Genomic DNA, 17,845 nt, shown 5'->3' on the forward strand with positions numbered 1-17,845 from the left:
TTATAATAAAATAATAAAAATAGGTTTTAAATAAATTAAAATGGGTAAAAGGGACTAAAATTAAATATAAACAAAAATCAGTGGCTATTTTTTTAAAAAAACTGAGATCGAGCCTAATTGAAACGGTGATTAAAATCTTAGGGACTCATAGGGAAATTTTCCCTTGTCCCTAAACGGCGTCGTTTTAATCCAAGACTTAAAACATTTACTACAAGGACTAAATTAAAATTGAAGCAGAATATCAGGGCTAAATCATAATAAAATAAAAACAAAATTATAAATAAAAAGGGTGGAGAGACTAATTGGGTAATTATCCCAATCTTCAAAAACACGCGGATCCTCCCTGGGTTATCGGGTCAACACGCAGATCCTCATGTCTTAAAATGATGTCGTTTTAGGCTTATTGACTTAAGCCAAAACAACACCGTTTCTTCCGAGCTATATAAGTTAAATTTTAAGCTTTAAAAATCATTTTACACCATTCTTTAAAAAAAAAGTTCGAAACTCTCTGAATAGGGGAAGAGAGAGGTCTGGTTTTGGCCTTCGGCCTTCGAGCAATTCAACCACACGCGCTACACACGCCAACGCGAACACCGCCCCACATGGTGGTCGGAGGGTTAAAAACCCTCGTCCTTCCTCAGGTAACCCCTTTTTCTTTTAAATATTACTGTTTTCTTTAAAAACGATTTATATATTCATGAAAAAAGGGGAAAACAAAACAAGAGAAAAAAAATGAAAAATAATCACCTTCTGAAATTTTATTGCAAAGGTTTGGTGTACAATGCCTTTTTTGTGATGTGTTTTACTATGCCTCTGTATATTAGCTTTTTTCGATGTCCCCCTTTTACAGATTTGCGAGAAGCTTTATAGCCTTAAACTACTGCCTATTTTGGAAAGAAATCGGAGGATTTCTTTCCATTTCCTGTTCTAGTATATCTACTACCCTTTTTGTTTTGATTTCTTTCCTTTCCTTGCTCTGCCCTTTTTTGTGTATCTGCTGTTTGTTTCCTTTTCTTGCAGGTGACTCGCGAAGATTTCGGTGGCTGGGCTTGCTGTCATGGATTCGAATCTCGGCAGATACCCATTTGTGCACTGATGACCACGAGATAGCCTCTTTTGCGGGGATCTCGGTGTCAACGAAGGTACCCAGGTCGGAGGTGAGGCCTGAGATCACAGCGCTGAATGGTCGTGAGAGGGACAAGCTACTGGACAACGCATTGATGGCGCGCCAGTGTGCATTGATGGCCTCAATTTGGGGAGTTGAACATTTGCTCCCCGAGGCTTCCAAAAGCTGCTACGGTGCTGTAGTCTTCAAGAAACCCTAGGGTTTCCTGTTTCCTAAAGTCTCTTGGGGTTTTGGGCCATTTTGATTTGGGCTTGGTATTCTATTTGGGTCAAGGGTGTAAATGGGTATGTTGGGTGTAACAGGTCTATTTGGGTTTGGGTTTAGGCTAGTTGGGTTTTTTGGGCTGTAAAAGGACTTGGACTGTTAAATTGTTTATTTATTTATCCCTTTTTATTTGGTTTTCAGCCCGGTCAAATTTGGGCTCTTACATATATTTTAAAAACCTTCTGATTTATTAATATTGGTCAATAGCTTCAAATTTTATTAATTTTGTTTTTATTCTAAGTCCACTATAAGGTCATCGAGATATTTTATGGGTTTTTTTTTTCCAACAAATGAAGATGTTCCTTTCATCTAATAGAATTATTCATGTTAACTTGACTATATATCTCTTAAAGTTTTGAAGAATAAAACATACTCTAAATAAGATTTTCAAAATTGAATTAGTTATCAAATTGGTTTGTATAATTACATTAAATAAATCATTGAAAATTATAAAAAAAAATTCAACCAATTTTTTTAGTATTCTTCAATTGGTTTGTATCATTTCACAGTTCGTACCAGTTCGCAAATCAATTAGTCTATTACCTCTCTTAGGACTAGTACCCCAACCGGTTCCCAATCCATTTCAAATAACCATGACTATAAATCTCTTTATACTTGGTACATTGAAATTTAGTCCCTTATTTTTTAAAATCTACTTTTTTTTTCTTTTTTTTTTCGAAAAAAGGATCAAGTATTATTTAGTACTTAAAATAAAGTTCGATAACTTGCCCTTGGGCGTCGTCCAAATGCAAACGCCATAAACAAATAGGAGGATCAACACAAAAAATAAATCATCAGAAGAAAAAACATCTTGAGAGAGTCAATGTTGTAAACTACTCCCCAGACGGATTAAGACATTAACACACATGTTCTCTTCATGAAAAACAGGTAGCAAAGAGCTGGAACTCATACTACGAAGGAGTGTCTTGCACTCATCAATCAAAAGAAACAATATCAAATTATAATGAAAATAAAAAAACCCACAATGCAGGAAGACCTTCCTGATCTAATAAAAAGAAAACGAGATGACCTTAATTTATTGGAGTGGGATATATAACGGGTGGATAGAACCATTTCTCTCCTTTTATATTAGATAGTAAAAACATTAAGAATTCCATAGAAACTTGAACATGCAAAGTTAAATAAGAAAACCAATTCAACATAAAAGAGCAGAATCTAAAAAATAAACCCTAAATCTAAACTTAATCTCCATTGGTGAAGTTTAATGTGTATGTATCAGTGATCTTGAAAGCTAGAGATTAGACTTGAATTGGGCTCAGCCTACATTGATAGTGACACTCTATAAGCTTCTTTCTACGTAGCAGAGATGTTATGCTTAGAATTTACTGTGGCAATACAAAACAGAAAGAATGATGCATTAACACAATATTAAGCTCCAAAAACACAAAGAATATATATATGTATATATTCCTTTGTCAGGAGAACGTCAATCTGAGTCTTGGAATCCATTCCTATCACACTCACCATCACCACTTGAAAATCTTATACTTACTCTATGGAATTCTTGAGACTTTAAAGGAAAAAAAAAAGAAAACAGGGTAAGCAAAGGTTAACCCTATAAAAGAAAAGTCCCCAAAACCATAGACAAAGTAATCACACAAACAAAACTTAACACGGCTTAGAAAACCTATTCCCTGTCGAGAGGGAGAGGGGTAAAGCATAAGCATGGTATTCAATCACACTGGTTTCTTTGGTTTCACAATTGTCCTCACATTGTCATGTCAATCTGTGTCTTGTTTCACCCTAACAAATGGAGGCAAAAGGCGTAGCACCCCTAAAAATAGAAAGTTTTTATTTAAGTCTTTTAAATATTTTAAAATTTTAAATTAATAAATATAAAATTATACTTTTAACTCCTCTTATAAATATTAAAATTTAATTTAATTCTTTAAAAATTATAAATATATGATAATTTACATTTTTATTATTATAAAAATGAAAATTTAATTTCATCCCACTAAAAATAATTCTGCCTTTGGCCCCCTGCTTGGAGGTCGTTTTAACATTTAATTTCCCTTTTTTACCATTTTGAAAGAGTCAACTGTCTCTTGGAGGCATTTGGTGTGCTTCTAAACAGACAAAAGATAAGTGGACAATCCTATTCCTCTCTCTCACACACATTAGCCACCTGCTGGAAATTTTCTTGTGGAAATATGGAGTCTTTCTGACAATGACTGTTTTTCTCATAAATCCTATTGTTTTCTTTTTATTCTATGAAATATGAAGTATAAATTGAATAAGAAAACTAGTTCCACGGGCATGTGATACCTTGAGTTATAGTTTCGTTGTGATTACACTTTCCTTTGCCCTTCATCTTCATGTTTCAATCTTGGGTCTTTAATGGATCTGTTTGCTGAGTTTCTGGCAGTAGAATAACCGGGTAAGTTTTCTTTTTAGTTCTATTTGACACTTTAAGGTTCAATTTCTCAAAGAGCTTTTTGCAAGGCTACTTGGTCCATAACAATCCTCTGGTTCCATTCTTTTCAATTATGTTTCACTTAACAGATCATATAATGTTGGCAAAATAATTGGTGGAAGTATTCATGTAACTGTAATCAGTAATTCAGATGTGTAAATGATATATTATGCAAATATAATCATTTAAGTGCTCCAAATGTTTTGGTCAATGTGTAGGGTGAGGATACTGTTATGATATGGAACTTGGTGCTACTCACAGTGTCGATCCTCCATATCACAGCACCATTAAGGTAAGTGTTAACTGCTTTTAGACCATATTTTCCCTAGAAGAATCACAGTTTGATACAGTCCGAGCTGTTGCAGTGTTCTTTCGTAGAGAATGGAAGCGTTGCAAACAAAAAGTTGACTATTTTGGTTAAAAGAAAGGGAGAAACGCTCTTACTATCTCCTTATTTGATCCTCTTAGCTAAGCTCTATAAAATATCCCACATAATGAAATTAACTAAGAACCTTACCACAGTCGGGGTTATTTCCACTTCTTCAGAATATTATCCAAGAAGGTATCATTTTGGTATTGAGATTTTGTTGTTTGTGTACTTATCAATTGCCAATGGATGCAGATACATCGGTTAATGTGCTTGGAGCTGAAGAAACTCGTTGATAGCATTTCGCCCATGTTTGCAGCTCTTGAGTCAGCTCGGCCAGGATGCACATTAGGAATGCGTGCATTATGCTCATTACAATCGACAATGGATAAAGCCAACTTACTAATCCAGCTCTGCTCTGAATCCAGCAAACTCTACTTGGTACTTCTTAATTTTTTTTACTTTTCTGTTTATGTAAGAAATAAAATATGTATGAAACAGTTATCTGCTGAATCTAGGCGTTGTTATCATAGTCCCAGATTATTGTTTTATTAAGAAACAAAATCTCATGTTAGGTTTCTGTTGGTCCAATTTATTCAGTAAGCCATTCACATAATTATGAGGATATTGACATAATTTGTATAACAATCGTATTTATCAAATATTTAGGCAATTACAGGTAAAAGTTTACTCTTGAGGTGTGATAAAATTCGGAAAACTTTGGAGATTTGCATGATTCAAGTTCGAGAAATGGTTCCATCGGTGTTGGCTGCAAAGGTTTGTAATAATGCTCGAAAACTATTCTGTGTAATAATACTCGAAAACTATTCTGTCTTTTTTTTTAAATTTCCTCGCAGGAGGATCATAAAGTGCTTGATTTACTTTAGTCATTCCATGCATTATTTGGTGCTGTTCTTACTCTAATGATGGAATGATACTATGTTTTTCGGACTCAGATGCGAGTGCCGGATACGTGTTTATTCAAATTTTAAGGGGGGCGGAGTTACATAGGAATGGTATATATAGATATATTGTTTTGTGAGTTAGCTGCAGTTTCCTTGATTGTGGTTAAAGGAGACATTACTGTTTACAGATAGCTGGAATTATAGATGAACTTAGAAGTGCAAGGTTTCAATTAGAAGCTTCAGAACATGAAGCTGGAGCAGCTATAATTGTACTGTTAGAACATGACAAATCTGCATCAGCCTCCAGGAAGCAATCCGAAATTGAGGCTCTTCGACTTTCTTCTTTGAGACTGAGTATTACATCTCCTTTTGCTCTTTTAATAGAGAAAAGATCCATCAAGAAACTGATTGGAAGTGTCCAGGATACAAACCCAAATAAGAGGAAAGTCTTGACTTATCTCTTGTATCTTCTCAAGAAACATGGCAAGTTAATTTGGCAACTCCAACCTAAAAGAACGGAAGAAGAAAGCCTTTTTTCATTGATGAAAGAAGATGGAGATGAAAATGATGAAACTTCAGGCTATGATTTCTTCCTTCCTATAACTCCTGACCAAATCATATGCCCAATCTCTAAGAGATTGCTTTATGATCCTGTAATTATTGCTTCTGGGCAAACATTCGAACGAGTTTGGATCGAGAAGTGGTTTAATGAAGGCAATCAGATGTGCCCTGTGACTGATACAAAGTTGATGCAATTTTCCCTCACACCAAATTTAGCAATGAAAGCCCTTATTTCTAAGTGGCTTTTGAGGCATGGAATCAATGTTCCTCAACATGTAAAACCAGTTCCTTCCCTGCTTTCCTTACGTCAACCTTCTTCCTGCTCCATTGCTAGCTTTGGCACTTCCGTACTTGGTTTTCGACTCGAAATGGGGAGCGTCACACTTGACCCAGTGAGTACTGATTCGAGTTTAGATTTTTCGGACGGGAAATCTAATGATGAGATTAAGTCCATGCTGCCCCAGGCTGCTGCGGATTCCCACCATCGAATACATCATCATCAGTTAAGTACTGATGGTATTCGTGTTGTCTGTCTTTCTGAACTTGATAAACATTCCTGGATATCTCAATGCAAGGCAGTTCAAAATGTCAAAGGGCTAATAGAAGACAAAGATAAGGCCCAGCGTTTGACCTTTTCAAATAGTCAGGTTGTTCCTGTGATTAAATTTTTGAAGGATGCAAAAGATTTATGTGATGTAAAAATGCAAAAAGTTGGAGCAGAGGTGCTTTTGGCGATTTTAAGTGGCTGCAGGTAACATTGGTTGGCACTGCCAATGCTATTTAAATCTGTTTTTGATTGAATGTTTATATTATTCGCCTATGTTGTTCTGACTCTTCATTCGTGTCCGACATATGTCCAGACTTGATTGATAAAAGTATCAGTTCTTACCTGCAGAATCGAATTACCTCTCTGTCATGAAGATGTTATCTATTTGTTGGCATCATTATTGGATTCAGAAACAGCTAGAGAGTGCCTTGCAATACTGGAAATCTTATCCTGGCAACAGTACTATAAGTCCAGAATTGTGGCATGTGGCATTTTGCCTTCCATCCTAAAGCTTCTGGACACTACAGTCACAGAATTTAACATGCTTGCTCTGAAGATCCTATGGAATTTATCGAATGGCAGCAATGTTGGTTACCATATTACATATTTGGGTTATATTCCAAAGTTGGTTTCTTCTCTTGAAGACCCAAATGTTGCAGGGTATTGCGTTGGGATTATAAACAACATACGTGACATTGAGGAGGCTAGAATTGAAGCTGTTGAAGCTGGTTTATGTACTTCGATCGCCACAATCTTGGAATCCAGTAAAAAGGAAGAACAAGAAGTTGGTGTTGAGTTGCTCCTGTTTCTATGCTACGAGAACACAGGGTATTGTAAACTGATAATGACAGAAAACATAATTCAAGCTTTGTCTAACATATCAGTGAACGGGAGTTCTAAAGGATCCGAGAATGCATTGACACTGCTGGAGCTCATGGACTGGATGAATGCTTCTCAATGTTCAAGATCTGGAAGCAGATGGAGCCAAGAAAATTCAAATGTCTCCTCCAGCACCAGCAATAACTCAAGACTCAAAATATCATCTTACAAGACATTGGGATGTTTGAGAAAGAAACTATCAAGGTTTTTATGGAATGTCCTACATTGACTTTTGGTTTCTTTTTTCTCTCCAGGAATAGGCGTATGGTATTGGTATTTATATTAATTTACATTGTAAGAATATGTAGGGGGATTAGCCATGAATTTTGTTAGTTCCATTTTGATCTTGTATTCATAGTGTAGTCCTGTTAATAATATTTCCAGGGTTTGTTTTGTAAATTGACTTGTACTTGGTTTTGGGATGTCTTGTGGATTGGTTGGTTTCTCCAATGTGGTTCCCAACACTGATACAACATGATTTGAGCTTTGAAAGCTTCGATGCAGTTTGCAAAGAAAAATCCTTGGCCTGCAATACAACAGATGAAGGGTTAGGTTTAGTTCCAGTCTAATTTGCTATTAGAATTGAGGCTCGTATTATCCTGTCCTCACCTCCATGCATAGAGTATTAAGGAATAGAAACAGTTGTGGTTGTTGGTAGTTATTCGTTAAGTAACGGTTAGTAGTTAGCAGTTACTGAGGTAGTTAACAGTTAGTTACTAGTTAGTTTATTAAAGTCTGTATAAATATGGTAGTTGGTTATTCAGCTAAAGGATGGAATACAATCAATCTTCTCCTCTTTATGGTTAATTTCTTGTTTCTCTTTATGGTATCTGAGCCATAATCGTTTTTTTTCCTCCTCTCGCTCATGGCAACTGAGGTTGTTTTTGGTAACAATGATGAAAGTTGTCAGTCTTTTAATACTGCTACTCAAGTAGCTGGTTCTTCTCCTGGTCCTGGTGATGCTTATTTGAGAAAGATACAACATTTTCCCAAGCATGACACTGTGAAACTTGGTGAGCATAATATTCTTTTGTGGAAACAACAAGTTCTGTTGATTCTTGAAGGTTATGGATTGCAAGATTTTGCGCTTGGAACAATTAATACTCCTTCACAGTCAGTTGTTGGTAAGGATAGTAATATTGTTCCTAATCCTGCATTCTTTTTTCATAAGCAATAAGACAAACTGTTGGCTTTTTGGCTGCTGTCTACCAGCTATGATGAGATCTTGGTTCATCTCACTGGTGCTCAATCGAGCTTTGACATTTGGAGTATTGTAGTTCGTCGTTTTGCTTCAAAATCTACTTTGACAGTCTCTACCTTAAGACATTCTTTGTACTCTCAGAAAAAAGGTCAATTAACTGTGAAAGAATATCTGGCCAATATCAAGAGTTTATGTGACACTTTGATGGCTGCAGGGAATGGTGTTTCTGAGTAAGAATAGATTAGTATTATCCTTGCTGGTTTGCCTATGGAATTTGAATCAATTTGGATTGTAGCTTCTGCGATGCGTGTTCCTCTTAATCTTCTTGTAGAAATGCTTATTGATTGTGAAACTCGACAACAGGATTTGGTTTCAAGTGTCTCCTTTCAGGAAAATGTTACTCAGCAACGTGGAAGCATTGATAATAGTAACAATCAATTTGATGGAGGCCGTAATCGAGGAAGGAAGTTTGGTCATCGTAAGCCTTAATGTCAGCTATGTGGACGAGTTGGTCATACTGTCTAGAAGCGCTATTATCAGTTTGTTGAAACCTTTGAAAGTGTTTCTAATCAGTCTATGTAGGCTCACTATCATCAGTTTCAGGGTTCTTCAAATTTAACTTGTGTATGTTGTTCTTATAGGGATGATTTAGTTCCTACTAATGGTTCCAAACAATGACGATGTTCCTCGAGTTCTCTGAATACAAAATCTTGGTATCCAGATTCAAGAACATCCAATCATGTCACTAATGATTTGGATAATTTGAAGGATGCAGCACCATACACAGGTAACCACAAGCTTTACATGGGAAATAGAGTGCCTGTGCCTGTAGCTCATGTTGGCTCAGGTCGTTTTACTGCTGCTAGTCTAGTGTTTCATTTGAAAAATTCTTGCATGTTCCTCGAATTTGTAAAAATTTAATGTGTGTTGCTCAGTTTGCAAAAGATAACCAGGTTTATTTTGAATTTCATCTTGTCCATTGCTTTGTGAAGGATATCAAAACAGGGAGCATCTTGCTTGTGGGCCACATTCATAATGGTCTGTACAAGTTTGATCTATCAGCCTTTCTAAAGGCCAGCACTGCCTTGTCTTCTTCAGCCACTGTTCATGCTACTCATTTGAGGACACCTACTGTAACGACCCAAAGTTTACGGGTATCGAAAAATCAAATTTTTGGATCATTATTTCCGCAAAATGAATTCGTAAATATTTATCAGAAATATTTACAAAGCTAGTAGTGTAGTTAATTAGACTTTAGTTAAGTGAATTAGCTTGAATTAAAGCTAATTTAGTGAAAGGACTAGATTGAATAAAGGGTAAAAGTTTAATTATAGATTAAAAAAGTCAAAAGACTAACCTTAAGTGACAAGTGTATGGTAAAATTTAGTTACATGTGTATAAAATATAATACATACATATGTATTATAAGTATATGTTTACTTATTATTTAAGTAAAATATTATAATAATAATAATAATAATAATAATTACTAAAATATAATAATAATATAATATAATAATTAAAGTAAATAAAAGAAATAGAATAAAGAAATAAAAGAAAGAAAGAGGGACAAAGAAAATAGGGAAAGAAAGAAAGAAAAAGGGAAAGAAAAAGAAAGGAAAAATAGGGTTTTGAGGTTTGAAGCTTAATTGGTAAGTCAATTTAGTCCATTTTCTTGTAATTTTGATGTTTTTGGAATCTTAGAATAAAGCCCTACTTGAATTATGTTGAAATTTAGAAAGTTAGTAAATTTTTAGATGTTAACTAGATTGAACAAATAGATGAATTATGAGATAAAATGGTAGAAATTCAAGTTAGAAGTGGGAAAATGATTGAATTGTAAAAAGATATATAAGTTTTGTTATAGTAGGGACTAAATTGACTAAATTGTAGAATTAGTGTTTTATGAAGGAAGTTAAATGTTAAAACTTGTTAAAGATGGGTTAGAATGAAAATATAAGATTGGTTTTGAAGAAAAAGAATTAGCTAGGGTTTAAGGACTAAATTAGAATTTTTGTAAAAGTTACATAGAAAATATAAGAGTGTGTTATTAAACGATATGTATTGATGATTTTAAATGTTAATTTTTCCGTAGCTAACGTAACACCGAAAACGTCATCAAAGAAGGGAAAAGAGAAAGTGAGCAAAGATAACAAATAAACTCGGGAACCAAGGTTTGTATTTATATAAACCGAGCTTAGTAATTGTTTATTGTATTTACTAATTAAAACTGTATGAGAAATGAAAATGAGGTAAGTATTGTTATCTTACTGAACTGTTTTGAAATGTGAACATTTAAATTTAAAAGAAATTGAATTCCTTATTAACAGTGTCGGGCTAGTCGGATATAATTGGCATACCATAGGATTGGAAGTGTTAAGGGATATTTGACTTTATGTCGAAAAGGCACTTTGTGTGCCATACTGTTACTGTTACTGTTACTGTTACTGTTATTGTTCCAGATTTGTTCCGATGAGGTACTCTGTATACCACTACTATTATTGTTACTATTACTGTCACTGTTACAATGTATTTCGGCTTTGGCCGATGAAACACTATATACTATCCTGGTGTGTGGGTTGGATCCGTGTATCTGTCCAGGTCCGAGTTATGTTAATAGGGTTGAACTACTGTACTAAACACTGAAAGATACTGATTGAAACTATATTTTCTTACTGAATATGATTTTATTAATAATGTTACAATGATATAAGGATAATTGAATGAAAATTTTATGAAGTTCTTGTGACACCCCGAATGTGACCCTAGTCGGAGAGTGGTTTCGGGACCACGAAACCGAGTCACAAGAATAATTAAGTGTTATATTCCGTACTTATTGTATGTGGAATTGGTATGCGTAAATATTTCGTGTCTCGATTTTTATTAATTAGGTGCTAAATTATAAGAAAGGACTTAGTAGTGAACTTTGAAAGTACGATAGGGAAATAGGTGATGACTAATTAAAGCATGCATGCAAAATAATGGACTTGCATGTCAAATTCCCCTTTCTACAAGTAATGGCCGCCATGACAAAGAAATATGGGTCAAACATGTCATGAAACATGTTTTGTTGGGCATTAGGGAGAAATAGTAAACAAATAAGCATGGGTAAGAAAAGAATGAAAAAAAAATGTGTGTGAGAGTGGCATACCCCATTGCCGTGAGTTGTAGAGAAGGAAAGAAAAAAATTTTGTTCATCCTTTCTTTGAGCCAAAACTAAGGAAGAAGGAGGATTTTTGCTTCATGCTTGGTTTGGAAGAGATCTAGAAGGAGATTTGGCTAAGTTTGCATCAAGATTAAGGTATGTATGAGGTTGTGTTGGGAGTTTCATGCATGTTTTGGTTGCTAACTTGATGTGCATGTTAGCCATGGCTCAAATCTTTGGTATACCATGGAAATGGTATTTGGCCAAAGTTGTTATAGTGATAAAGCCATTGCATGCTAAGTGTGAAGCTTGATGATGATGCATGCAATGATGGATTTTCTACTCATGAGTAAGATTTTGAGTTTTCTCTTTGTTTTATCATGATTAAAGTTGAAAAGGAGCATGATTGTCATACTTGGCCATGATGCATTCTTGAGCATGATTCATGCTTCTTGCATGTTAGTTAAAAGTTTGTGTTTTGGATGGCTATGGACACCTTGAAAATTCGCCATGCTCATATATGCATATATATGATTGCACATTATGTTTGGTTATGAACTAAGTGATGAATATATTGATTTAAAGAAGAAAATGTGGAAGAATGCTTGTGAAATTGCAAGCACAATTGCCTAGCACACATATAAGTGCTTGATGCTATATTATAAGTTTTGGGCCACAATGTGCAAAGCATAAATTAGTAGATTGCATGCTGTTTTTGTGAGGTATTAAGTGCAAAATTGACCTCAACATGTACATGAATATTCGGCCTTGGGTAGCCTATTGAAGGCCTTAGCATTTCCTTGATGCTCAAATAAATTGTATTGAATTGCTTGATGTAGTATAAAATGTGCATGACCATTGTGTATTCAAGCTAAAGAGTGGCCATATGACCATTTAAAATCCTTGTCATATTCGGCCATAAGCAAGCACAATGAGGTTTTAATAAATTGAATTTGTTTGAATTAGCTCAAGAGCTAAGAGGGCCACAATTGGACAAGGGAAGGAAAAGGTGATCGAATAGCCGAAAAAGCCGTTCGACAACATCCGAGGTAAGTCCTCAAGAAGTGACCTTACTTGAATTATGTGAGATGAAATATGGATGTGTATGATTATTGATTATGTGTGTATGAGTATTTGAATTCCACCGGGCTAAGTCCCAAGCGAATATGCTAATGATATTAATTGTGTTTGAGCCTTAGTAACGAAAATGAAATATGTATGTCCAATGATTATTGATGTATGTGTGCATGAGAAATTGAATGATATCGGGCTAAGCCCAAGACGATTATGCTGGAAATTATATCCGGTTAAGACCGAAGGCAATTGTGCTAGTGGTTATATCCGGGCTAAGGCCGAAGGCATTCGTATGAGTTATTCTATCCGGCTAAGACCGAAGGCATTTGTGCACGTGATTATATCCGGTTATATTCGAAGAATCTTGGGCTGGAGGTGAGTGTTGGTTGCTGAAATGAATTTAATTAGTACACTCGGACAGCCCAAAGGATAAGGTACGTTATATGTGCATTGGAAAGTCGGCGTGTTTGAGCAACATTCGCTCAATCGACTAATGAATTTCAGTTATTGAATTGATTGATGCTTTGCGAACTTATACAATGATGAAGTATGAAGTAAGAATGTGTATTAATGAAATGATGCATTTGGCTATGTGAATGTATTGCTGTAAATTATAGTTCATTATATTCCTTGAGACTTACTAAGCATAAAATGCTTACCCGTTGCTTTGGCTCTTAGTTTTCTAGATTTCGCTCGAGGCAATCGGATTTGGGATCGTTGAAGTCGAAGTCATCCACACTATCAAGCCTCCATTTTGGTATAAATTTTGGTTGAACTTGAGATGGCATGTATAGGACTACCTCTTGTTTGTTAAATACGTTGTAATGTAAGTATGTATGGCCATGCGAAAATGGCTCGAAAAGGGAGCATGAACTTAGACTTATTGTGGGTTGTATGTATATATATTTGGGGTCATGATGTGGCTATGGTTTGGAAATGGGAATGTTGGTCATATGATCAGCCATTGGCATGGTTAAAATGATCATATATGAACCTATGTATGGCAAGATTAGTTGAATCATGGAGACTACCAAATAGGTAAGTCCTACCTTAAAACAGATGCTGCCAGCTGCAGTGGCGTGAATGTGAAAAATCACCATAATTCATAGGAATGGAATAAAATAGTGAATAAGCTATGTAAATGAACCTTGATGAGTCTATTTTCATATGGAAGAAACGAAACGGTCATAGGAGTTACAGGTTAAGAGATATTAAAGCTATTGTGAGACAGGGCCAGAATGGTTTCTGGGTTCCCTGTCGCAACTTTAAAATTCACTATAAATTATCCAAAAAGAATTAGGAGATATACCTTATATGTACAGATTCCATTTAGAGTCTAGTTTCATTAGAAACAAACGACACCAGCATTAAAGCCCTGTGCAGAGAGATATTCAAGTTATACCGCGCGAAGGTCAGAGCAGTCGATCCCTGTAACTTGGGTAACTTTAACTAATAAACTGTACCAATTGGCCCGACCAAAAATCCTAGAAATAAATCCATGGATGTATATATGAGTCTAAATTCAGGGAAAATTTACGAAACCAGTTTCCGAGTTTTGAAACTCGAGATATGATTTTTAAGGCGACAGTGACGCAGTTTTCCAGCCTGACTGGAAATGTCAAATTGGTGGGCAAAAACATGTGAACTTGGTTTGTTAACCCTCGGGTCCGACACGGCGATGGTCTCGGGTTTGGGGTGTTACAATTTTATTGGTATCAGAGCCACGGTTTAGTCGATTCTAGGACTACCGTGATGTGTTTGGGGTCTAGCTATACATGCCATTAAATGATGAATCGATAGTGTGATGAATTCTGACAATTTGACTTCATGTTTGTTTATAGCAATGGATCCCGATCCCAACCGAGCGATAGCTGATGATGTGGAGAGTGTGGCGCCTGCTCCCGCGCAAGGGACAGCGCCGGACTCTCAACCTATGGCCAGCAATCCTAATGACGAGGCTAAGCAAGCCTTTTATAGTGTGATGAGCGAATGGTTTAATCAATACATTCGAACCAACACGGCTGTTCCACCACCTCCATTCCCGATTTAATGCAACCCCGCACCTACAATACCTCCGTGGATGACCCAATAAGGTCAGGTAAGCCCCCAGTCGATAGGATTCGAAAACATGGGGCCACTGAATTTAAGGCTACGGATGATGATGATGCCGAGCGAGCTGAATTATGGTTAGATAACACTATCCGGGTGCTTGATGAGCTATCCTGTACACCCGATGAGTGCTTAAAGTGTACCATCTCCTTGCTACGCGAGTCCGCCTACTATTGGTGGAGTACTCTGACTTCTGTGGTGCCTAGAGAGCAAGTGACTTGGGAATTCTTTCTAACCGAGTTCAAAAAGTATATCACGAGATTCATCGACCAAAAGCGGAGGAGTTCCTTGATCTTAAGCAAGGTTCTATGTCCGCTACCGACTCTGAACGAAAGTTTGTGAGGCTTAGCCGACGCTGCGAGAATGCATTTCGTCCGAAGCTATTATGTGCAAACGCTTGAGGATGGGCTGAACGATGATATAAGGATGTTTGTTGGCATTCTCGAGATACGAGAGTTCGTAGTACTTGTTGAGCGAGCTTGTAAAGCGAAGAGCTTAGAAAGGAGAAACAAAAAGCTGATGTGGGGATTGGAGAATTCGAAAGAGGTCCTCGGAAAGTCTCTTCAACAAGCATCGAAGAGATTTCGAGATGATGCGAGCCGGTCTAGAGGCGTTTGGGATTTTCTAGACGAGGACGCGATCGACCCCTGTGACCACACGAGTCACCTCGATTGCGGTGGCGGAAATGATCGCCGAGAGAGGACGGAGTGTCCACATTGTGGCAAATGGCATTCGGGAGCTGTTGGTTTCGTGATCGCTCTGCTATAAGTGTGGATCGGCCGACCATTTTATGAAGGATTGCCCGAGGATGCATGAGCAGAATGCAAGTCGAGTGCAAACCCGGTGCTACCATCGCCGAGGTAGGCCACCTAGAAATATGGGCAATGTCGATGGCGGTCGAGAGGATCTAGAGATGCTACCATCGATCTGAGGCTCGTGCTCTGCTAGGACTTATGCCATCGCGCACGCCGAGGATGCCGCTCTCCGGATGTTATTACCGGTACTTTCACTCTTTTCAATACAAATGTAATTGCTTTGATTGACCACGGTTCTACTCATTCTTATATATGTGAAACCTTAGCATCCAAAGAAGACTTTGCCCATTGAGTCTCATCGAGTTTGTAATTCGGTGTCAAACCCTTGGGTCATTACGTGCTTGTTAACAAAGTGTGCAAGAAAAGTCCCTAGTGTTCCGAGGTTCTTGTTTTCCGCGGACTTAATGCTTTTGCCATTCGATGAGTTCGATGTTATTCTTGGTTTGGATTGGTTGACCATGCACGATGCGGTTGTAAATTGCAAGAGCAAGACTATCGATTTGAGGTCGCGAATAATGAAATAATTCGGGTTGAGTCCACGGACTTAAAGGGTTGCCAAACCGTAATATCGTGATGTTGGCCCGAAATATGTAAGAAAAGGGTGCGGCGTACCTTGCGTCGTACTCGATGACAAGGAATCGAGAAGAAACCCGAATCTGTGCGTGGTTTGTGAATACCGGATGTTTTCCCAAAGAATTGCCGGGTTTACCACTGCTCGAGAAATAGAATTTGGCATCGAATTGGTACCGGTACCACCCCAATTTCGATAGCTCCGTATCGTATGGCACCAACGGAATTGAAGGAGTTGAAAACTTCGGTTGCAAGAATTGGTGGATAGAGGTTTTGCTCGCCGAGTTTTTCGCCTTAAGTGCGCCGGTGTTGTTCGTGAAGAAGAAGGATGGAACCATGCGACTATGCATCGACTATCGTCGACTTAACAAAGCGACGATAAAGAACAAATATCCGTTGCCACGTATTGATGACTTGTTCGATCAATGAAGGGAGCCTCGGTGTTCTCGAAAATAGATTTGAGATCGGGCTACTATCAATTGCGAATCCGAGATTCGGCGTGCCCAAGACGCCTTGAGCGAGATATGGTCACTATGAGTTCTGGTGATGCCGTTTGGGCTCACTAATGCCCTGCGGTATTTATGGATTTAATGAATCGAATCTTTAGACCATATTTGGATCGATTCGTAGTCGTGTTCATTGATGACATCTTGGTCTATTCAAGAAATGAGACCGAACATCTTTGAACACTGCGGTTAGTCTTTGCAAATTTTACGGGACAAGCAATTATATGCTAAGTTCAAAAGTGTGAGTTCGGTTAAGAGAGGTAAGCTTCTTGGGTCATGTGGTATCTCGCATCGGTATTCGAGTCGACCGAATAAAATTTCAGCCATACTAAATTGGAAGCCTCAGAAATATTACCGAGGTTCAAGCTTTTGGGGCTTGCTTACACTACCGACGATTTGTAAAGGCTTCTCAACGATAGCCACGCCGATGACGGCTACTCCAAAAGGATGTTAAGTTCGAATGGACGGAGAAATGCCAAAAAGCTTCGATCAATGAAAACTTATTTGATGAAGCCCCAATTCTAGTGCAACCCGAGTCCGCAAGGAGTTTGTCATCTATAGCGACGCCTCTCTACTTGGGTTAGGTTGCGTATTAATGCAAGAAGGTCGAGTTGTGGCCTATCGTCGAGGCAATTAAAGCCACATGAGAAAAGTTATCCGACTCATGATCTCGAATTGGCCGCCATCGTATTCGCCTTAAAGATTTGGCGACATTACTTATTTGGTGAAAGGTGCCATGTATACTCGGATCACAAAAGTCTCAGTATTTGATGACCCAACGAGACTTAAATCTGCGACAAAGACGTTGGCTCGAGCTGTTAAAGGATTATGAGTGATCATTGACTATCACCCGGAAAGGCGAATGTAGTTGCGGATGCCTTGAGTCGTAAATCGTTATTCACTTTACGACGATGAATGTGCACTTGTCTATCCGATCCGACGGTGTGTTAGTGGTGAAATGAAAGCCAAACCATTATTGACACACCAAATTCGAGAAGCTCGGAAAGTCGATGACGAGTTGGTTGCAAAACGGGCTGCGTGTGTTCGAACAAGGACTCGGAGTTTCAAATCGACGATGACGATTGTTTGAGGTTCAAAAGTCGTCTGTGTGTCCCAAAGAATTGAACTCATTTCGATAATTCAATGAAGCCCATTGTAGCCGAATGGCAATCCACCCGGAGTACGAAGATGTACAATGATTTGAAACGTCGATTTTGGTGGCATGGTATGAAGCGAGACATCTCCGACTTTGTTTCAAGATGTTTAATATGTCAACAAGTGAAAGCGGAACATCGGTGCCTTGAGATTACTTGACCAATCACGATACCCGAGTGGAAAT

At 37.5% G+C, this 17,845-nt stretch overlaps 1 protein-coding gene across 1 annotated transcript; it reads left to right on the forward strand.

Annotated features, from left to right (window-relative positions):
• The first annotated feature begins 3,456 nt into the window (after positions 1-3,456).
• Positions 3,457-7,893, forward strand: LOC108482463 (U-box domain-containing protein 5-like). The gene is made up of 6 exons (XM_017785597.2): positions 3,457-3,791; positions 4,046-4,119; positions 4,450-4,635; positions 4,864-4,971; positions 5,288-6,411; positions 6,556-7,893. Exons 2-6 carry the CDS (start codon positions 4,066-4,068, stop codon positions 7,313-7,315), a joined length of 2,232 nt encoding a protein of 743 aa, XP_017641086.2. The 5' UTR covers positions 3,457-3,791; positions 4,046-4,065; the 3' UTR covers positions 7,316-7,893.
• Positions 7,894-17,845: the final 9,952 nt, after the last annotated feature.

This window comes from Gossypium arboreum, chromosome 1, assembly GCF_025698485.1.
Source record: "Gossypium arboreum isolate Shixiya-1 chromosome 1, ASM2569848v2, whole genome shotgun sequence".
Taxonomy (NCBI): Eukaryota; Viridiplantae; Streptophyta; class Magnoliopsida; order Malvales; family Malvaceae; genus Gossypium; species Gossypium arboreum.

What these genes read in the sequence shown, in the direction of transcription:
- LOC108482463 (XM_017785597.2), top strand. Translation starts at nt 4,066, where the DNA reads ATGGAACTTGGTGCTACTCACAGTGTCGATCCTCCATATCACAGCACC. An exon ending in AATCCAGCAAACTCTACTTG is followed by an intron (nt 4,636 to 4,863) that starts GTACTTCTTAAT and finishes TCAAATATTTAG; the next exon opens with GCAATTACAGGTAAAAGTTT. An exon ending in GCGATTTTAAGTGGCTGCAG is followed by an intron (nt 6,412 to 6,555) that starts GTAACATTGGTT and finishes TCTTACCTGCAG; the next exon opens with AATCGAATTACCTCTCTGTC.